Source organism: Vigna angularis, chromosome 8, assembly GCF_016808095.1.
Source record: "Vigna angularis cultivar LongXiaoDou No.4 chromosome 8, ASM1680809v1, whole genome shotgun sequence".
Lineage (NCBI taxonomy): Eukaryota > Viridiplantae > Streptophyta > Magnoliopsida > Fabales > Fabaceae > Vigna > Vigna angularis.
The window spans coordinates 31,716,834-31,740,608 of NC_068977.1; the positions used below are offsets into that span (position 1 = coordinate 31,716,834).

At 31.9% G+C, this 23,775-nt stretch overlaps 3 protein-coding genes and 1 pseudogene across 4 annotated transcripts; 3 read left to right on the forward strand and 1 right to left on the reverse strand.

The window, feature by feature from the left end:
• The first annotated feature begins 1,244 nt into the window (after positions 1-1,244).
• Positions 1,245-4,648, forward strand: LOC108344625 (UDP-glycosyltransferase 708D1). Of its 2 annotated transcripts, XR_008245075.1 has the most exons (3): positions 1,245-2,825; positions 3,152-3,292; positions 3,999-4,648. XR_008245075.1 is itself a non-coding variant. In XM_017583062.2 (2 exons), exon 1 carries the CDS (start codon positions 1,356-1,358, stop codon positions 2,796-2,798), a length of 1,443 nt encoding a protein of 480 aa, XP_017438551.1. In that variant the 5' UTR covers positions 1,245-1,355; the 3' UTR covers positions 2,799-2,825; positions 3,152-4,648. The 2 variants fall into 2 exon arrangements, 1 of the variants encoding a protein (XP_017438551.1); XM_017583062.2 differs by having other exon boundaries at positions 3,152-4,648.
• LOC108344633 (miraculin) lies at positions 3,629-4,248 on the reverse strand. Its single transcript, XM_017583069.2, has one exon. The coding sequence runs from the start codon at positions 4,246-4,248 to the stop codon at positions 3,646-3,648; it is 603 nt and encodes a 200-aa protein (XP_017438558.1). The 3' UTR covers positions 3,629-3,645.
• Positions 4,649-10,069: 5,421 nt separating the features above from the next.
• LOC108344627 (UDP-glycosyltransferase 708D1-like) lies at positions 10,070-11,759 on the forward strand (annotated as a pseudogene).
• Positions 11,760-17,619: 5,860 nt separating this feature from the next.
• On the forward strand, positions 17,620-19,385 carry LOC108344626 (UDP-glycosyltransferase 708D1). Its single transcript, XM_017583063.2, has one exon. It carries the CDS (start codon positions 17,680-17,682, stop codon positions 19,120-19,122), a length of 1,443 nt encoding a protein of 480 aa, XP_017438552.2. The 5' UTR covers positions 17,620-17,679; the 3' UTR covers positions 19,123-19,385.
• Positions 19,386-23,775: the final 4,390 nt, after the last annotated feature.

The following is a 23,775-nucleotide window of genomic DNA, read 5'->3' on the forward strand; positions in this document are numbered from 1 at the left end:
CCCTCACATGAGCGTGACGAAGCAGACATAAGAAGAAGAGGGTAGAAAGAAATTGGGATTTCCAATTTAGGGTTCATAATCCTTTCAGATTGGGAGTTTTCCCTCTTAATTCTAATTTTAATTAGGTTCCTAATTTTCAAATTTAGGATTTTTCGAATTAGGGTTTAGGGTTTAGGGTTTAATACCTCTTTTCGAAGGACCAAAAGAGGTATTAAACCTATTTTAAAATTGTAATTAAATACTAGTAAGATGGAACTGGCTAGGTTGGATTGAGATGTTTGTTTTTATCATATCTACTCAAAATGAGTTATACTGAAAAATATGTAATTTCTTAAATGAGATACAATGTTAATAAAATGTGTTGATATAGGTTGAATGACGTATAATGATATATTTAATTATTCACATAATAACAAGTATTCTTGTTAACTTTTCTGTCATAGATACAAATTAAATTAAAATAGTTTGTGAAAATAAATAGAAAGATTAGAAAATAAGTGTGTATTTCAAACAAATATATTTTTGGTCAAAGGTGTTTGTGTGTTTTTGGAGTAACTTATCAAGCACACTTGAAGCTCTTTAAATGAGATTTCGTATCTTAACTGCAGAGTTACCCTTAAATTAAAACCAAATTGGTATTTTAGATAATTTGTAATTATGTAAACTGGTGGTTGCTGTTATCAATTGAAAATTTGTCTATGTTCTCACTTGAGATGGTAAGCAATATAACTCCAAATTTTACAAAGGCTCAACATACAACCCACTAAGCAATATGAACTCTATTCAAGACTGTTTAGCATTATCCATGTTTTGATTACAATGTAATGAAAACCTAAGTTGTTATGTAGAAGGACAAGGAAGCAATTTAGAAAAATATGATACTTAATAAAGATATCTTAAATTGTAAAAGATCAAAATAAAGACACAAACTATTGATAATAATTGTGAAAAAAAGCAATGTAATAAAGACACTATTAATTATATTATTTTATTAAAAAAGCTCAAAAATATGCATAGATGAATATAATATTTTAACACTATTTAACTATTTTTATATATATCTAAAAATCCATTTTAAATTAGATAAGTATTTACTATATATAATTATAACATTTATATTTACAAATATAAAACTTATTTATATAAATTTTAAATTTATTATTATTAAAAAATAAATTTTAAGAAAAGGTCCGTGTGTCTGCACACTGACACACTGATCAAGAACCTAGTTTTATATAAAATTTATGAAACACGGACAACCGAGGACAACGACCATTCTCCCTTTTCAAACAGGAGCCATAAACTTCTACTTCTTGTTCTCTTTCTTTATCAACACTTCATTCATTCCATAAACAATGTCTGCTTCTGAAGCAGTTGTTCATGTGGGTTTCCTCCCTAGTGCTGGCATGGGTCACCTCAACCCATGTCTCAGACTAGCCGCAGTGTTCCTCCGCCAAGGTTGTAAAGTCACTCTCATCACTCCCAAACCCACTGTATCCATGGCTGAATCAGACCTCATAACCCGCTTTTGTTCTTCTTTCCCTCATCAAGTAACTCAAGTTGACTTCAACCCCGTTCCATTGGATCCAACCACAGTTTCCACCAACATTGACCCTTTTTACCTTCAGTTTCAAACCATTCGTCATTCCATTCACCTTCTACTTCCAATCCTATCTTCACTCGCAACACCACTTTCTGCTTTCATATACAATGTTTCCTTAATCTCCGCTGTAGTCTCAATTTCTGACAAACTCTCTTGTCCCAGTTACATTTACTTCACCTCTTCAGCTAGAATGTTGTCTTTCATTGCATGCGTTTCTGTTCTTGCTGATTCCGATCCAGCTGCACAACCGCACCCTTCTAGGTTCATTGGTGATGCTGTTCAAGTCCCGGGCTTCACATCACCGATACCAAGATCCTCGGTCCCTCAAGCTTTTCTTCTTGAAGGTAGCAACTCCTTTCAGAGAATGATCATGGAGGACAGTCGAAACCTCACGAAGCTCGATGGGGTTTTGATAAACTCGTTTGAGGAACTGGAAGGAGAGGCACTAGCAGCTTTGAATGAAGGAAAAGTGGTTAGAGGGTTGCCTCCGGTGTATGGAATCGGTCCCTTAATGGCCTGTGAGTTTGAGAATGTGAATGAAGGTCAAAAGAATGGCATGAGTTGGATACTGGAATGGCTTGATGAACAAGCTGAAGGGTCGGTGGTGTATGTTAGCTTGGGGAGCAGAACTGAGACGAGGAGGGAGCAGATAAAGGACACGGCTTTGGGGTTAATAGAATGTGGGTATAGTTTTTTGTGGGTGGTGAAATTGAAGAGGGTTGACAGAGAAGAGGATGAGGGTTTGGAGGATGTGTTAGGGAGTGAGTTGATGGGTAAAGTGAAGGAAAGGGGTGTGGTTGTGAAGGAATATGTGAATCAGATGAAGATTCTGGGGCACCCTGCAGTGGGGGGGTTTGTGAGTCATGGAGGTTGGAACTCAATAACTGAGACCTTGTCGGAAGGAGTGCCTATTCTGACATGGCCTCAGTATGGAGATCAGAAGATGACCTCAGAAGCCATAAAGATGAGTGGGGTTGGGATTTGGGCTGAGGAATGGGGGTGGGGGACACAAAAGGTGGTGGAAGGGAAGGAGATTGCTAAGAAAATCAAAGAGATGATGACCGATGAGTCTTTGAGAGTCAAAGCAGGAGAAATGAAGGAGGCAGCAAGGAAGGCTTGTGGTGTTGGTGGGAGTTGTGAGCTTATTATTAAGAGATTAATTGAGGAGTGGAAGAGGAATGCTCAAGTCAACTGAGCATTGCATTCACTACTATTGTGCCTAGTCAGTATTAAGTTTAAGTCTGCCTTTGAATTTCTTTCAGAAAATAACACAGTAGTAATCTCCATTGCGTGAAATAGTATGCAAACAGCTACTCAAACTGTAATTTGTGGTTAATTACATTTTCCAATTTAGTTGACTGTTTGTGTTTAATGCTCTGTATTTCTTTGTTACAAAAATATTGCAGTTGGGTTTGGAAATTTATGAAAATTTGAAATGTTTTAAGGTTTAAGAGTGTTTAATTGGTAAATGTCTATTTTATTTCCTGTAGATTTGAAATTCAGTAATAATTTCCACGAAAATTTAAAAATATTCATTGTTGGATGCAGAGGATTCTGAGAGAGAGAGTATTGGTTTGGGAGTGATGAAGGTGACTTTACAACCATAATGGAGAAACAATGTTGCTATTCTGGGAAATGGGGAGAGGTGAACCAGGCCAGCTCTTGGAGGGAAAGTCGCCTGAACAACAGGTTCAGAAGCTGAGATTCTTTTCTGTCTGTAACTCATTTAGCCAGCTCTATAGGATTAACTAACAACAATAATGGTAGTGTTAATTCTTCAAAGGAAAATACATCTATGAATGAAATTTTTCTCAGCTTAAATATATTTTTAGGAGTTTACTTTCTTTGCGAAGATTTTCTTAATAGTAAATAACGACAAACAGAAACTAGAAACTTTAAAAAGACTCTAAATAGAAAACATCTTGTTTATTCATTATTTATAGCTCAGTACATGGAACTGAACTTGAGAATAATCTTGTACGAAAAGTGCAAGATGTGCCATACACTTTACTCATTAAGATTTTGATATAATTCAACATTTATTATTGAACCTTTTGGAACTGCACTTTGTATGGCTCAGAAGTTAGAGCTAAACGCTTGCCATATTGGTCCTGATATATTCCAATATCACTGCATGGATAATTGCAATAATTGCACACACTTGGACAATAAACCATCTTGTAAGCATCCTCGTACTTCTCAATCTTGAACCAATTGCTGATGGTTTGAGAGCCAGGGTTGCCCAAAGAACCACCGGTTGTGAGAAACCACTGTGATGTTGAATAATCATAGTCCTTAAGCTTCCACACTGTGGACTGTGGACAAGTTGTGTAGGTGGAGAAATAGATGTTGAGATCAGTGGAAACGCGAATGACACCTTTCTTATCATTAACAGGAAGAAAGCTCAATTGGAGGCCTTGGTAACCATCAACAGCTACAACATCAAGAGGGCAATCTTGACCTGTGGTTGAGAGAGCAAGGCCACCTACATCAGCGGATGCTGGAACAATGTAGTAATTCTCACCAGCTCTCACCTTCTTTCCTGATGTGTCCACAATTTGCTCTGGTGCAGCACCTGCTTCCCCAAGTAATGCCTTTGTGCTCAAGGCAACCACTAGGATCAATGCTACCAATGTCATCTTCATTTTTCCCTGTTTAACTTTTTCTTCTTGTAACTCCTGTGAGATGGATATGAAAGAAGGGTGAGATTTACCTTTATATAAGTCGGGGATGGATCTAAATCTATGTACCCATTTGCACCAAAGTCCTGGATTTCTTCTCTTACAATTGGCCTATATAGAGTCGATTTTGTCAAAAGAATTGTGTAGTTCACAATGCTGTGGTTGGCAAGATTTATACGTTTCTGAAGTTATAATTTGGTTTATACTCACTCTTCTAGAGCCTAACTTCTTGTACCATGTTTAAGACTTGAGTGAAAGTGCTTCGTTTGTTTAGGATGTAAAGCAAAAAGAAGCACATAGATTAGTGTATTTCCATCTTTTAAGCTCTGTATTGTGAGATTAATGAATATCCTGTTTTTCTCTCTTTTTTTTCTTTAGGTTCATTGTTGTTTTCTTCAAATTTAGGCATGTGGGGGCAGAAAAAGAGGTTCCACAATCAGCAATCAAATATTTTATCTCCCTAATCAAGAACTCCATTTTTGTGCAGAAAACCCATAAGATTCAGCACATTGTAAGTGCAGCATTTTTTATTAGTATAAGTCACTGAGCCTACATGTTTTACACTCATTTCTCATAATCTAGTTTTAACTTTTACAATAGCTAGTTATAAACAGGATATAAGGATAATATTTTATTGACGAAAATTGTTGTAAAATGTTGATAATAATCACTAACAATAATTTTATAATCAATAATTTTATAATGATTTTATAAGACATATAGATCTATTGTTTTTAAGGATTTATATTAGGTTTATATTAGGTGTGTTGTGCAAGTTCTCCAGATTATATAAAAAATTTATCAGATTTTTCAAGAATCTTAGAACTAATAAATAAAACTCTTTTTAGAAGACTAAGAAATACCCAGAATATTATAAAAGAAAATGTAAGATAGATAAGAGAATGAGAGAGAAGAAAAGAGAGTGTGACAGTATATTTTTGGAGGTGAGCATAAGTCTCTATTTATAAATGTTGGAAATGGATAAAAAAACCATGGCCCACTGGGAAAAATCACAAAAGATCCAATATGCCCACCATGGTTCATGCATGAATACTGTGACTTATGGAGGTGAACGTTATGAGCTGTAGAATCTGGACATGAATCTTGCATGCAAATGGTATATGTGCACGAAACTAATCGGTTAAAATGAAAGGAAATGATACATAAAGTCATCAATTAACGATTTTTTGTGTTAAGTGGAAAAAACATTATCTTTGGTGGTCATCGAAGAGAACTTAACAGTGCTCCAAATGATGTCTATGCACGAAATTAATCGGTTAAAATGAAAAAAAATCATATATATAAAGTCATCAATCGATGAACATTTGTGTTAAGTGGAAGAAACATTACTTTTGGTGGTCGCCGAAAGCTTCACTAGAGACGTTCGACCCGCAATGAAGAAAGTGCACACAAAAATAGTGAAACAAGTGTTCTTTCTCGCGCTCTTAAAATATTTTCACGCTCTAATTCACGTATGTTTCTCTTACCAACAGACGTCTAATGGGTCTTTTAAAACGCTCATTTTTTTTTTGAATTTGAAAACTAAAAGACATTTGTTCTTTTTCCAACAGACTTCAAAAGGGCAATTAACGTATGTTCCTCTTACCAATAGACGTCTAATGGCTCTCTTAAAATATTTTGCGCTCAATTTTTTTTTAATTAAAAGACACTTGTTCTTTCACCAACAGACTTCAAAAAGGCAATTATTCCTCTAACCAAACAACGTCTAATGAGTCTCTTAAAATATCTTCGCGCTGAATTTTCTATGAATTTGAAAATTAAAAGACGTATGTTATTTCACCAGACTTCAAAAATGCAATTAATGTATGTTCCTCTAACCAATCGATGTTTAATGGGTCTCTTAAAATATATTCAGGATCAATTTTTTAAGAATTTGAAACCTAAAGGTGTATGTTCTTTTACCAACAGACTTCAAAAAGGCAACTAACGTTTGTTCCTCTAACCAACCGACGTCAATCGTGTGATTTTATTTACAATATTGTCACCGATCATTTTTAACATGTGATGCTTGATTATCTAACGTTGAGCGTTAGACGTTGTATGCCTATTTTGTATTAGTGACTAGAGTCTACCACTCACTTGCTCAATTGGTTATCAAATTTACTTGTGATACGACTCAAATAATAGTGTCATCTCCTTCGGCTATATTTGTCCTAAGAAGATTGTCGTATCTTATATTGCGCCTATATTATGGTGCATGATGGCCCGACTTTTCGTATATAAAACAATTTCCTTTCTTCTTAAAGGCCGTGTTAGATCCATTAGGACGAGATTTTTTAAATTATTGTTATTAAATTTGTGTTCATACCTTTTGGGAGTAGGTTTGACTTCTACCATATTTGCCTTTGTAGGTAAAGCTTTGGCTCTTGCAGCAACACACTCTTTCATGTTGGTATCTTCAATAATTATGTGTGTGATGAACTCTGAAAGTAACAGTTGTATGTGTATGTGTTTTAGCTATTGTTTGTAACTAGTCTAAGATGACAATAATTTTTCGATTAGAAGTTCTGAAACAAACTCATCAGATAGAAGAATGTTATCTACGTTGATATCTTCAAGCAACTTGTGGTACTAATTGATTGAGACTTTATGTTCTTATCTTCAATCATCTTCTAACGGTAGTAGTTTCCTATGACGAACCTTTGTTTGATGACATCTTCAACAATATATTTGACAAAGTGATTCTTTGTTCGCATGAATCCAATCTTCAACTTGTTTTCAATTTGAAGGGAGACTAGAGTCAGGTTTTGGAGATAAAAGAGCAGTAACTATTTCATACTTGTCTAAAAGGGTAGACACACCCTTGCCAACACCGAAAGTCATGTTTAAAAAATATCTCAATTTTTGACACATTCGGAAATGGTTTTGTGAAGACTGTTTGGGTTTCAGAAACAATGTTTTGATTATTCGGGATTGGGTTGTTGATGACAACCATAAGACCTTATGATTGTTGTAAAATGTTGTTAATAATAATAAACAATCATTTTCTAAGGCGTGTAGATCCATTATTCTTAAGAACTTATCTATGGTGTATTATGCAAAGAATTTTCTAAATTTTTCGAAGATCTCACAACTTACAAGTAAACTCTTTTTAAAAGACTAAAAAATATCCCGAATATTATAAAAGAAAATATAAGATAGATAAGAGAATGAGAGAGAAGAAAAGAGACTCTGAAAGTATATTTTCAGACAGGTAAACATAAGTAGATAAGTAGATGTTAGAAATGGATAAAAAAACCACGACCCATTAAGAAAAATCAGAACAGATCCAAGATGCTTACTATGGTTTTGGATGAATCTTATGACTTGCGAAGGTGAACATTATGAACTGTAGAAACTGGACGCAGATATTGTGACTAAATCCAAACGACTTGCGAAAGAAAAATTAAATGAACGTGATTTCTGATTCTTGCTATTGAAACTCACCAGAATGAAGACTGAGATATGCAGCAACCATCTCGAAACTGAAACAATTTTTTTTTATTAAGAAATTTTATAAATTATTTAACAACTTATATTTAACTAAGTTAATCCATTCGTTTTTGGTTGAATGTATACATGAAGTTAGTCGTTATCTATATCATCACTAAACCAACTGTATCACCTATTTAACAAATCTTTTTAACTAATATAGTCCACATCTTTATGGGACAATGCATGTATGGTTTATTAAATTATTGTTACATAAAATCAATATTTACCAATAAAGAAATATTGAATTCAAAATATAATTACTATTATTTCAAGTCAAGTGATTAACAAAAAACCTATAACATATTTAAACACTTTTTGAATTCATTTAACCAACATTTTTCTAGAAGAATGTAAAAGAAAAATCATTACAACAAACATTTTTCTAGAAGAATGTAAAAGAAAAATTAATGCAGTAATTATCCCCAAAGTGTTAATGATTGCTAAGTAATTAAAAGATATTGTGGGATTTATAATTATAAAGTGAAGGCCAAGTTGATTGTGTCATGCTATATGATGACTTAACCAATTATATAATTTATTTAGCTACTCTTATGAACTATTTAATAAATTATTTTTTAATCCAAATATTTACATTCCTTAATAAAATCTTGTTCTCTTAATTATGAATCACTAAAAGTGATTTTAAAAATAGAAAATTCAAATCTTTAGGGAATTCAAATCTTAAAATATATTGATTTTGAAATTCAAGTGTTTAAGGAGATTTCTATGAAACTAAAAATGATTTTAAAAATAGAAAATTTAAATCTTTAGGGAATTCAAATCTTAAAAAATATTGATTTTGAAATTCAAATGTTTAAAGAGATTTATATGAAACTTTAATTAACTTCATAACATATTTAACCACGTTTTTTTAACTAATTTAACCAACTATTCTTCGATATGAATGTTTTCATTCCTTAATAATAGATATATGATTATTTTATTTTCAATTATTTTTATAGTTATCAATTATTTTATTTTTATATAAAATAAGATATATGATTTTTTTTTCATAATGTATAAAATTGTCATTTAATTTATATAAAAATTATATTTAACTTAAATTATTCTATTTAAAGTACTATGTTTCAATAATTTTAATTCATTTTTTACAATACGTTTGATCATCTCTCACTCTTTATATATATATATATATATATATATATATATATATATATATATATATATATATATATATATATATTTCATGAATACCATAAATTTCCATTATAAAAAAAATAATTATTATTCAGTTTATTTGTAACTTTTCAAGGATTTTTTTTATGAAATTGGATAGAAAATTGACATGTCTGCATCCCGCTGTATCTATTTATGTTGAAAATCTTTCCACGACACTTGAACAGTTTGTCAACAAACTTTAAATAATGTTGAGACCATGACACTTGAACGGTTTCTTAACAAAATTAGGATCTTTTGTACTGTTCTTATAAATAGATTCATTCTATTTTGGAATGATACAACAAGTATATATTATATGTAAATTTCTTATTAGGATCTTTTGAGTTATTATTTTATAAATTCTCTATGTTAATTTTTTATTTTTTATTATTATTATTATAATAATAGATGAGTAATGTTTTATTTATTTATTTGAGATTATAAGAAATAATATATTTATATTTATATATATAACATATATGAGTCCAATTTAGATAATGGATTTGAATAAATTTAACTTTAAATGTTCATGATTTTTTAATAATTTTTTAATATGATGTTTAATTTTATCATTTATATTCAATATAAAATTTATACTTATTTTAATTATTCCTAATATATTATATGTCATGGTTATTTATTTATATTATTGTTATACTGTATGTATTAATCACTATCATCTTGAGTCGATCACCTTCGATAAACCGTTTTGGATTGAACATTTTTTACCGAGTATTCTAGATCAGGTTGTTATAGTTATGATATTATTGTATTACATCGGTTTAAGTTGATTAGCAAGATGAATAATTTGTTTTAGTATAACTAATAAATTTTTTAATAAGATAGTTTATTAGAAAGAAATTATATCCTTGAGCTTTACGAGTCTCTTTTTAAATCAAAATATAAAAAATTAAAATACACTATTAAAACTAATAAATAAAATTACTAATTCAACCATTATCTTATTTTTCTTTACTTTTTTTCCCTCCATTCCAAATTAATTACTTTCTTTCTCTTTCCTTCCTTTCTTGTTTTTCATCCTTTTTCCGGACAAATCTTAATTAAGACATGCATTAGACTTTCAAGTGTACCAATAAAAATGTATCTTTATCTCTTCATCTCACAACACAACAGCAACCACAAACTCTTGTAGGATCGAACACACCAAAAAATGTCTGTTCCTGAAGCTGCAGTTCATGTGGCTTTCCTCACAAGTACTGGTATGGGTCACCTCAACCCATGTCTCAGACTAGCCTCAGTGTTCCTCCGCCATGGTTGCAAACTCACTCTCATCATTCCCAAACCCACTGTCACTCTTGCTGAATCAAACCTCATCTCTCGCCTTTGTTCTTCTTTCCCTCACCAGGTTACTCAAATTGACTTCAACCTCACCCCTTTGGATCCTACCACCGTTAACACCACCAATGACCCTTTTTTCCATCAGTACGAAACAATTCGTCGTTCCGTTCACCTTCTATCTCCAATCCTATCTTCTCTTTCCCCTTCTCTCTCAGCTTTCATTGTCGATGTTTTCTTAATTTCTCCTATACCCCCCATCGTTGAGAAAATGTTTTGTCCCAGTTACATTCACTTCACCTCGTCAGCTAGAATGTTATCTTTCCTTTCATACGTTTCTGTTCTTGCTGATTCCGATCCAGCTGCACAACCGCACCCTTCTACGTTAGTTGGTGATGCTATTCATATCCCGGGTATCACATTACCAATACCAAGATCCTCGGTCCCTCCACCTTTTCTTCTTGAAGGTATCAACTCCTTTCAGAGAATGATCATGGAGGACGGTCCCAACCTCAAGAAGCACGATGGGGTTTTCATCAACTCGTTTGAGGAACTGGAAGGAGAGGCACTAGCATCGTTGAATAAAGGAAAAGTGGTTAGAGGGCTGCCCCCGGTATATGGAATTGGTCCCTTAATGACGTGTGGGTTTGAGAATGTAGATCAAGGTCAAAAGGGTTGCATGAGTTGGATACTGGAGTGGCTTAATGAACGTGCTGAAGGGTCGGTGGTGTATGTTAGTTTGGGGAACAGAACTGAGACAAGGAGGGAGCAGATAAAAGACATGACCTCGGGGTTAATAGAATGTGGGTAAAGTTTTCTGTGGGTGGTGAAGTTGACGAGGGTTGACAGAGAAGAGAAGGAAGATTTGGAGGATGTGGTGGGGAGTGAGTTGATGAGTAAGGTGAGTGAGAAGGGTGTGGTATTGAAGGAGTTTGTGGACCAGATAGAGATTCTGGGGCACCCTGCAGTTGGAGGGTTTGTGACTCATGGAGGTTGGAATTCAATAACTGAAAGTATAGGGGAAGGAGTGCCTATTCTGACATGGCCTCAACATGGAGATCAGAAGATTAATGCAGAAGTGGTTAGGATGAGTGGGGTTGGGATTTGGGCTGAGGAATGGGGGTGGGGGACACAAAAGGTGGTGGAAGGGAAGGAGATTGCTAAGAGAATCAAAGAGATGATGAGCAATGAGTCTTTGAGGGTCAAAGCTGGAGAAATGAAGGAGGCAGCAAGGAAGGCTTGTGGTGTTGGTGAGAGTTGTGAGGTTATTGTTAAGAGACTAATTGAGGAGTGGAAGAGGAATGCTCAACTCAACTGAGCATTGGCACTCACTACGATTTTGCCTATTCACAGTATTTAGTTTAAGTGTGCGTTTGAATTTCTTTCAGAAAATAACACAGTAGTAATATCAACTGCGTGAAATAGTATGCAAACATCTACTCAAACTGTAATTTTTGGTTTCATTTTCCAATTTGGTTGACTGTTTGTGTTTAATGCTTTTTATTTCTTTGTTACAAAAATATTGCAATTGGTTTTGGAAATTTATCAAAATCCGATATTCACACTGTTACCATGTTTGCATGAGAAAGCTGCAATGGGAAGAGAGAGAGAGAAAGAACTTAAAACAGAACTTTGCAATAAGAAAAATATTTCTTACTTAAAAAGGTGAAGCGTAAAGAGATATATATCGACCTAAACGAAAGCTAAGGCCTAAAATAGAATAACAGAAAGGAAAGGAACTTTAACAGGTCTCATGGATAGAAAGTGTGGGTTTGGAAGTGATGAAAGTGAGTTTGCAACCACAATTTTCGAACCAATATTGCTGTTCTGAGAGATGGGTTGAGATTGTTAGAAAAATGGTTAAGGAAACATGTTCATAATTCTGTTTTTTATTTATTTTTTCATTGTTTTCCTAGTTTTAAGGAATAAGTTAGTTTCTTATTTTTTTTTTTAAGTTTTATAAATGGTAATGTTTTCTGATTTAATAAAGTGAGTTTTCATTGTTTTTCTTCAATATTTTTTCTGTTCGTTTCTGTTTATTCATGTTTTCTATTAAGCAAATTCTACTTTCTTATAAATTGTCAACAACTACATTTACAACCATTTTCTTACCGAACCTTTATAATGGATTTTGAAATAAATTTTTCCCAAACAGCTCTTCCAATTTTTAACGAGAAAAACTATAATATTTGGAACGTTAAAATGAAAGCCTATACCTACCTAGAAGTTTTAGATTTTTGGGAAGTCACGGGAGAAGATTATGAAATTCTTCTGCGGTCAAAAATCTCATCATGGACTAAATAAAAAGCCATAAGGAGAAGAAAATCTGAAAAACAAAAGCAAAGTGATGTCTTTATGTTGGTGTCTCTAATGCCATCTTTACTAGAATCATGACTCTCAAATCAGCAAAAGAAATTTTAGATTATCTAAAGATAGAATATATTGGAGATGAAATAATTCAAAGCATGTAAGTGCTTAACTTAATGAGAGAATTTGAACTTCAGATAATGAAAGAGTCTAACACAATCAAAAAGTATTTAAACAAATTGTTAGATATTACCAATAAGATAAAATTATTGAAAAGTAATTTGCAAATTCTAGAATTATTGAGAAAATTTTGGTGACGGTACTAGAAAGATGTGAAGCATATTGCTTCGTTAGAGAGCACAAAAAATATTTCTAAAATCACTCTTGCTAAAATGATACATGTCTTCCAGCCCAAGAGCAACATAGATTGATGATGGAAGATTATGCTATTGAATGTGTTCTTCTAGCCAAGAGTCAACAAGCAAAAAGCTACAAGAAGTATCATCCCGCCAGAAATCAAAGCAATGCAAATAATTACAACAAAGGAAAGTTTGAAAAAAAAAATTATCTTCCTTGTCATTGTGAAAAAATGGGTCAGTCTCTATTCAGATCTTGGAAGAGACTAGATGCTAAATGCATGAAGCAGTCATATGCATGAGCAAAAAATCAACATTAAGATGAAGAAGCTAAAGTTGTGAAAAACATAGGAAAACAATAAATGGAGTGATACAAGAAGGCCTCCAGTCTCACGGATCTGCTCCTATGCATCCTCCTTGATGCATCATGGAGTGAATAATGTTTTTAAAACTTTTCATGTGGCGTTTGATAGGTTTTCAAAAGATTGATAAACAAAAGATATGTTTGGACGATGATGTTTAAAAGGAGCTTTATGAAAACGTTTGAAGAAGAAAAGCAATAAAGCACAAATTGTATACTGGTTCACTCAGTCTGAGCTACGTCCAATTCTCTCTAAAGAACTCTTAAGGGGTTTCACCAATCTTCAAGAAGATTACACAAGTTTTACCTCTCCGGGATTACAAAAAATGGTCATGGTTCACCTAGTCAACACGACTAGTCCGAGTTTAACCACTCATGATATACAAGTATTTACCACTTTTGGTTTAACCCTAGACAACACGTCTAGATTATTTAACTCAATTAACTTAAACACCAAATGTTTTAATTCTCTTCAGAATGTACAACACAAATAGTGTTATGAGAAAATACAGATTGATAACTTTCAAAGAGAGGATAGAAACAATATAAAGAAATATGAGATTTTGCTAAGATTTTTCTTTCATAGAAAATATTTCTTTTCAGACGATATATAAGAATAGTTAACTGGTTTTAGCGTTCACAAGTTCTCAATATCAGTCCTTTTTTTTTTCTTCAAACTTTTGTCTATTTATAACTTTTCTTATGAGTAGACTGTTAGACAAAAAGATTGACTTCATGAAGAACAAGTAACTTTTTGGTTAGAAGTCAGTGAAGTCTACTTTGCAGAAGTGCTTTGTCATAGCCTTTATCAAAACATAGCCTATATGATGTGGCAGAGCATAAGACTTCAAGGAAACATTCCGTTCTTCACATCTCTCAACATCTTTCTCTTGGGTGTAGTTATTCTAATCATATCTTTCTACTTTAGTGATATGCACAAATATCAAGAATGAAGTATATAAGTATCAAGGTACTTTGTCATACACACATTAAATATTTTGAATGTTGATAAGCGTTGGACCGTATTGCATGTTCAAAACATTCTATTGTATGTCATTTTTCATTAATAAATGTTTGATTTGGTAAGGCATTCAACATATATGATCTTTAGAAGGTGTAAAACATTAGATGTTTTATCAAAATACACATGCAACATTTAGTGGTCATTCTTTAGATGATTCATTTCATAAGACGTTTGTTTGAACTTAACACTGTTTTGGAAAAATATATTTTAAGCTTCAGTGTTATCATGAGATAGACGCTTTTATTTATAAAATGCTTGATTATAAGATGTGGTTCATTTAGGCATTTAGATGTTTATAAAACATTGTTTGTTGCTCATATTGTCTGTTAGATGATTAAATAAGAAAGACAATTTCTTTGTTAGACATTATTCAAAAAGTTTTGCCTATCAAACAATATAGTCTAAAAAAACATTATTATGAGCTTGTCTTTATCTATAAAAGATATTCTAAAATATTTCTTCTTTAAACACTATTTCTTTAAAACAACTTTAATTCAAAATGATATTTCACTTAATGTTTTTTATTAAACTTCAAAACTTGAATTACTTATAAATGCTAAAAATATGTTTTCGGAGATGGGCATAAACCTATATTTATAGATGCTGAAAATGGATAAAAAAACCATAGTCCATTGAGAAAAATTACAATAGATCCAATATGCCCACCATGGTTCACGGATGAATCCCATGATGACTTGCAGAAGTGAACAATGACGCGAATCTTGCTACTAAAGCCTCCAAATGACTTGCGAAAGAAGAAATATGACTTCTAATCCTTACAGTTGAAACTCATCAGAATAAAAACCGAGATATGCAACAACCATTTCGAAGTTGAAGCAAAAAGGAACTACTTCTATAAAGTTCCTTATTTAAAAAAGAAACAGAGTTATCTTTGATACTTTGTATTCCAACAAAAATAATTTCTTTTACGTGACGGTGTTTTTCTAAAGTTTCCAGAGGGGAGGAAGGTGATACAAGACAATGAAGTTCTGGCATGCCCTTTATTTTCAATATCAGAAACAGACAACTCAACACTTGTTTCTGACTTCTAGAAAATCAATCCTAGTTTGGAATGAGTGTTATAGCTGGGTTAAGCTGAGAATGATTTTGTCTAGTGCAAAATACATTTTTTATAGAGTTATAACCAATCCAACACTATTAGGTGGTTTGTATCCGATATATTTTTCTCAACTTAGAAACTTAGAGGTGGTAGACATTAAAATACAAGCTAATGGATGATGAAATTGAAGAAGGAAAGGTCTGAATAAATTTTTGCACTTGATATGGGGACATAAAGGAGTATGTAGACACACATGATGTTCTGTATTATGTTCAAATTAAAAGTTTTGTAATCTTTTGATAGCTTTGTCAGTTACTCTATTATTAAGTTCTCTTGACCATTCATTTACAATCGACGTGGATGTTCTTTTTTATGTAATTTAAAAGCAATGTTTGAATTGTTTCTCCATAACTTTATTATTAGATTTGTGGAGTATTAATGAAAGCTGAATGATTTCTATTCTTCTAGAGTGTGGAAAGTACGAATTGTTGCCAGAATTACACACAATGATTTCTATAATTATTTTTCGTAATGTCTAAAATTGTCATTTAATTTATATAAAAGTTATATTTAACTTAAATTATTGCATTTAAAATACTATTTTTCAATAATTTTAATTCATTTTTTATCATACGTATGAATATCATCTCTCTCTTTTAATTCAATAATTTCAATAATTTTAATTCATTTCAATAAATTATAATTATACTTTTATAAATTTAAATTAATATAATAAATATGTTATGTTTATTTAAAAGAACGGTGTTTTAGCGTGTAAATACGGGTATTATTTACTTGACAAAATGTGCTCATGGAAAGATTCTCAAATCAAATACAAGTATTATTCAAAGTTTGTTGACAAACTGTTCAAGCTCATGGAAAGATTCTCAATATTATTTAAAGTTTGTTTACAAACTTTTCTAAGTGTCAGTGTCACAGGAAAGATTTTCAACATAAATACAGAGACAGTTGGGATGCCGACATTATCCAAATTTCATGAAAAGTCCTTGAAAAGTTACAAGTAATCATTATTTTTTTAATATATATATATAAAATAATGTAACAAATATACACAAAAATATTTCTATTCATAAAAAATTACATATTTTAAAATATTTTAATAATTTTTATTTTAATTCAAAATAAAAAATAAAATAAAAATTATTTAAATATTTTTAATCTTAAAACTTAAAATTTATAATATATAAAAATATTTTTGTCAATTAAAATTTAATGTATTTTAATAAATTACATAAATTAATAATATATATATATATATATATATATATATATATATATATATATATATATATTCTTATAAATAGAGTTATTCTTTTGGAATGTTACAACTAGCATATATTATATATAAATTTTAGGATCTTTTGAATTATTATTTTATAAATTCTTTATGTTAATTTATTTTTATTATCATTATTATTAGTATTATAATAACAATAATAGATGGCTGATATTTTTTCAAGATTATCTTGAAATGGTATATTCATATTTATGTATATAACACATGAGTTCAATGATAAGGAATTTGAATAAATTTAATCTTAAATTTTGATTCATGAACTTTTTATATAGTATTTAATTTTATTATTTATATTCAATAAAAAAACTTATATTCATTTTTAATTATTCTTAATATAGTATATTTCTTCTCAAATATATAGTATACTTATATTGTTGTTGTTCTACTGTTTGTGTATTGATCACTGTTATCTTTTGAGACTATTCTCAACTAACCACTCTTGACAAATCACTCTGGATCCATCACTTTTGACCAACCACTCTAAACCTGTGAGTTGGACTTGAAGAACAAATATTGATATGATTATCATATAATTGTATTACGTTGTTGTTATTATTATTATTATTATTATAATAAGCCGATTACCAATACGAATAATTAAATTTGATATCATCTATAAGTATTTTAATAGATATTATCAATAAGTTTTTTAATAGGATAGTTTATTGAAAAGAAATTATGTGTGTGATTTGAGCTCAATTACTTATGATTATTTTTTTAGAATCAAAATATAAAAAATTAAAATACACTGTTAAAACTAATAAATAAAATTATTAATTCAACAATCATCTCATTTTTCTTTACTTTTTTTTCCTCCATTCCAAATTAATTATTTTCTTTCTCTTTCCTTCCTTTCTTGTTTTTCATCCTTTTTTCGGACAAATCTTAATTAAGACATGCATTAGACTTTCAAGTGTACCAATAAAAATGTATCTTTATCTCTTCATCTCACAACACAACAGCAACCACAAACTCTTGTAGGATCGAACACACCAAAAAATGTCTGTTCCTGAAGCTGCAGTTCATGTGGCTTTCCTCACAAGTACTGGTATGGGTCACCTCAACCCATGTCTCAGACTAGCCTCAGTGTTCCTCCGCCATGGTTGCAAACTCACTCTCATCATTCCCAAACCCACTGTCACTCTTGCTGAATCAAACCTCATCTCTCGCCTTTGTTCTTCTTTCCCTCACCAGGTTACTCAAATTGACTTCAACCTCACCCCTTTGGATCCTACCACCGTTAACACCACCAATGACCCTTTTTTCCTTCAGTACGAAACCATTCGTCGTTCCGTTCACCTTCTATCTCCAATCCTATCTTCTCTTTCCCCTTCTCTCTCAGCTTTCATTGTCGATGTTTTCTTAATTTCTCCTATACTCCCCATCGTTGAGAAAATGTTTTGTCCCAGTTACATTCACTTCACCTCGTCAGCTAGAATGTTATCTTTCCTTTCATACGTTTCTGTTCTTGCTGATTCCGATCCAGCTGCACAACCGCACCCTTCTACGTTAGTTGGTGATGCTATTCATATCCCGGGTATCACATTACCAATACCAAGATCCTCGGTCCCTCCACCTTTTCTTCTTGAAGGTATCAACTCCTTTCAGAGAATGATCATGGAGGACGGTCCCAACCTCAAGAAGCACGATGGGGTTTTCATCAACTCGTTTGAGGAACTGGAAGGAGAGGCACTAGCAGCGTTGAATAAAGGAAAAGTGGTTAGAGGGCTGCCCCCGGTATATGGAATTGGTCCCTTAATGACGTGTGAGTTTGAAAATGTAGATCAAGGTCAAAAGGGTTGCATGAGTCGGATACTGAAGTGGCTTAATGAACGTGCTGAAGGGTCTGTGGTGTATATTAGCTTGGGGAACAGAACTGAGACAAGGAGGGAGCAGATAAAAGACATAGCTTTGGGGTTAATAGAATGTGGGTATAGTTTTCTGTGGGTGGTGAAGTTGACGAGGGTTGACAGAGAAGAGAAGGAGGATTTGGAGGATGTGGTGGGGAGTGAGTTGATGAGTAAGGTGAGGGAGAAGGGTGTGGTTGTGAAGGAGTTTGTGAACCAGACAGAGATTCTGGGGCACCCTGCAGTTGGAGGGTTTGTGACTCATGGAGGTTGGAATTCGGTAACTGAGAGTATAAGGGAAGGAGTGAATATTCTGATATGGCCTCAGGGTGCGGATCAGAAGTTTAATGCAGAGGTGATTAGGATGAGTGGAGTTGGGATTTGGGCTGAGAAATGGGGTTGGGGGACACAAAAGGTGGTGGAAGGGAAGGAGATCGCTAAGAGAATCAAAGAGATGATGAGCAATGAGTCTTTGAGGATCAAAACTGGAGAAATGAAGGAGGCAGCAAGGAAGGCTTGTGGTGTTGGCGGGAGTTGTGAGCTTATTATTAAGAGACTAATTGAGGAGTGGAAGAGGAATGCTCAAGTAAACTGAGCATTGGAACTCACTACTATTTTGCCAATTCACAATATGAAGTTTAAGTCTGCATTTGAATTTCTGTCAGAAAATAATACAGTCGCAATCTCTATTGCATGATATAGTATGCGAACAGCTACCCAAACAGTAATTTGTTGTTTTATTCTGTGGTTACATGTCCAATCAGGTTCAGTGTTTGTGTTTAATGCTTTTCATGTCTTTGTTACAAAAGTAGTGAGTTGGGTTTGGAAATTTATCAGAACCCGATATTCACACTGTTATCACGTTTGCATGAGAAAGCAGCAATGGGAAGAGAGAGAAAGAACGTAAAACAGAACTTTGCAATAAGAAAAATATTATTTTGAGACCACTCGCATTAAACAGAGTATCATTTCGTACTTAAAAAGGTGCAGCGTAAAGAGATATATATCGACCTAAACGAAAGTTAAGGCCTAAAACAGAATAACAGAAAGGAAAGGAACTTTAACAGGTCTCATGGAGAGAAAGTGTGGGTTTGGAAGTGATGAAAGTGAGTTTGCAACCACAATTTTCGAAACAATATTGCTGTTCTGAGAAAAGGGTTGAGATGATCCGTGCCAGCTTTTGGAAGGAAAACCACCTGAACAGCAGGTTCAGAAACAGACCTTCTTTTGTGTGCGCGTAACTCATATTTAGACAAACCATAATGGTATTGTTAAGTGTGGAAAGGAAAATACTTCTAGGAATGAAAATTTTCTTAGCTTAGGAGTTTACTTTCTTACCGAAGTTTTTCTTACAAGTTAACGACAAACAAACTAGAAATTAAAAAGAACGGAAATAGACTTGTTTATTTATTATGCAGTACAGGAAACTCGACTTCAGAATAATCTTGTATGAAAAGTGCCTTTGTGCTCAAGCCAACCACTAAGACCAATGCTACCAATGTCATCTTCATTTTTCCCTGTTTCATTTTTTCTTCTTGTAACTCCTGTGAGATGGATATGAAAGAAGGGTGAGATTTACCTTTATATAAGCTAGGGATGGATCGAAATCTATGTACCCATTTGCACCAAAGTCCAGGATTTCTTCTCATACAATTGGCCTATAAGGATTCAACTTTTGTCAAAGGAATTGTGTTGTTCAGAATGCTGTGATTGACTAGATTTATAAGTTTCTGGTGAAGTTATAATTTGGTTTATACTCAGTCTTCCAGAGCCTAACTTCTTGTACCATGTTTAAGACAAGAGTGAAAGTGCTTCGTCTGTTTAGTGTGCAAAGCAAAAAGAAGCACATAGATTAGAGCATTTCCATTTTTTAAGCTCTGTAATGTGAGATTAATGAATATCCTGTTTTTCTCCTTTTTTTTATTTCCTTAGGTTCATTGTTCTTTTCTTCAAATTTAGGCATGTGGGGAAAAAAAAGAGGCTGCACAATCAATAATCAAATATTATGTTTCCCTAACCCAGAACTCCAACTTTTTGCAGAAAACCGGTAATTCAACAAATTCTAAGTGCTGCAACTTTTATCAGTAAAAATCACTAAGTCTAAAGTTTTTTACATCGTTCCTCACAATATTGTTTTAACTTTCACAATAACTAGTTATAAATTATATATGATTATAATATTTTATTGACTAAAAATTATATCTTTTAGATGACACTGTTTTCCTAAACTTTACTTTAATTGAATGACTAGATTTTTCCATTTCTTAAGGTTCAATGTATTAGTCATACTGCTAATTTTGCTTAAACGACATTGTCTTTTTACATCAACGAAACATACTCAGTAAACTGCGAGGAAGAGATTAGTAAGAGGAGGAAGGTGATACAAGAAAATGATGATCGGGCATTCCCTTTTTATCAGTTGCAGAAACAGACAACTCAACTCTTGTTTCTGACGTGTAGAAAATCAATCCTAGGTTGGAATGAATGTTATAGCTGAGAATGGTTTTACCTAATAAACCACAGGATCATCATGTGGGGGAGGTGATTTCTAGAAAACAGAGTGTTCAATACTTTACTTTGGTTTACACTAACAGAGGCTTTGGAGGGTTACACATAAAATAGTGTTCATATCAATTATGAGAGGGTTGACCATGGTTGGAAAACTAAAAATAAAATAATTTTATAATATATAAATAAATATAAATTTTATTTTACAAGTTAATTTTGTAAATTAAATGTAAGATATGCTTTTTTAATACCACGATGTGTTCATAATATATAACAATTATTAAGAAGAGAAAGAGAGAGGGGTTTATTGAGTACTTTATGAGTTACGGAGTTTTTAAATATGTAAGTTTGAACAATAAAGTAGAGAGGAAAGATCTGATGATAAAATGAATTGTGTTAAGAAAGAGAAGCAAAACTCTTATTAAAGTTTGATGTGACAGCTATCTAACAGGTTGTTATTCTTAATTATTCACGTGTAATTATATAATTGTGGATTCTATATTCACGTTTTTATTTCTCAAATGTTGTTTTATAGCAGCCCAAATAAAATATTTATTATTCAATAGCGACACAAGTATTCTAATAAATATGTCTATTTACGAATCACGAGAGATCAAGTTAAATTAAAAGGAAATTAGAACTTGAGAAAAAAAACTATTAAAAATTATTAACTATATTTATATAATATTTTAATACAAAAATTTAGAAATAATATTACTCATTTGTTTCTTAAATTTATTTTCGATCATACTTATCAATTTTCTAATTTAGAAGCAAAAGTAAAAGTAATTAAAACTTAAAATTTATTATGATTTTTTTTATGAAAATGTATAAACTAAATAACTAAATTCAAAGAAAAAAAGACAAAAAAAAGAAGAAGAAAGATTTACAAAGTCTAAGCTATGTTTTTTAATCACGTTAGGCATTATAGTACTTTATCCTAGGTTACAACTTTAAAGTTCATTCATTATTTGCATCATAAATAAGATGAAAAAAGATACAGAATATATTGGCAAAGTAAAGTAAATCTTTAAAGTCTAAAAAAAAGTATAAACAGTTATATCTATAGAAAAAAAATATAAAAAGAAAACAATTAATCAATGTTTTACATCAACTTAAATTTATACCATATAATTTCCAAGTTTTTTTTAAGTTAACTTAAATTTAAAGTTTACTTCTTAAACATCAACTGTATTAATCCTTTCCTTAGTCTTTATATCTTGAATAATACATGAAAAAAAAATATTTCACTATTCATTTACGAGTAGAATCACCTTCTTCACTAGTGTGCATCACATCTTTCCCTCAATAATTGTAAACAATATTGTTTACATTACTCTTGTGAAATGTGTGCCCAGGTGAAAAGTCATACTTTTTTGTGACCATTTCTTACCCTCTAAAGTTCTTGTTTTCTTGATTTGAAAGGATATCATGTTTTCTGTAATACACAAATTCAATATGTCCTACACGACCACAAAATTTATAATTATTAGTGCTAATAAAATTTAAAAAGTTTGTGTTTTTAACCCTTGATTCACCCTGTACAATATATCTATTTATTTGTCTCTACGAGATAAATATGAAAAAATCTTGGATATGGGAGGGATAGGATCAATTTACAACATATGGGATTTTACATTAAAATATTGTTCATTTAACTCATTCAGTGTTATCTGATCTTTCATTTTTCTTTAAGAAATAATACAAAAAAATTTACAAGAACATTTAATTCCACACGTGCAAATTGAATTTGGACGAAAATTCTCCAATTCATCCTACATGATACGAAGCTTGGTAAAATATTATGATAGAGAAATCTCCTTGTTTAAGAGTTGATGCTTTCATCTTCAGCTTCGATATGCGAAACAAGTTTCCTTCAATGTATCTTGATCTCAAATCTTTCTTGATGTCTTCGGCCTTGTCCATTCATAGCATGCTTTAATGGATTGACTAAAAAAATCAAATGAATGATCCATGAAATAATCATATTGTTGCTTCTTTGCCAAACTCTATATGATTTATGTGTTTTTTCTGGTTCCTTCGTACTCTCGTCGATAAATACCAAATTGTTTTTAGCTCTTAAGTTGTCTCCATGGAACGACTCCAAGAATGGTAATTATTATCATCAATAACAAGAAAGACAAGGATGATAGAGGGATTCTCATTGGGATGCATGTATGAATGACTCTATATGGAAACTTATGCCATGGCAAGAAAGGAAAAAGAAGGAAAAGAGGCGTAAGAAGAAGGAAAGAAACAAATATGCAAAAAGCTCTTAAGAAGCGAAACGAAGACAGACTATGCGCAACAAAGTCCTTCCTAAGTAGAGATTTGATATCATTTCAGAACATCCAAAACCTTGATACTATAATGGAAAAGATAAACCTTGAGTGTGCAATGAGCCATTGTAGAAAAATGAGACATAGGATAAAGAAACAAAGAAAAGCAAAGACAATGAAAGAAAAAAATTATTAAAAGGTAATTGAAAAGGTATACAATGGTTTTACATATATATATATATATATATATATATATATATATATATATATATATATATATATATATATATATAAAAGACAATAAAATCAAAACAGAAAAATAAAAGAAAAGCTAACAACCCCTTTAGCTGAATGTACAAATCAAACAGTCAAAACTTGGAGCATATATTTTTTAACACTACAGGAGATAAAGGTTTGGTGAGAATATTCGCTAGTTAAATGCTAGTGGAAATCGGAAGAAG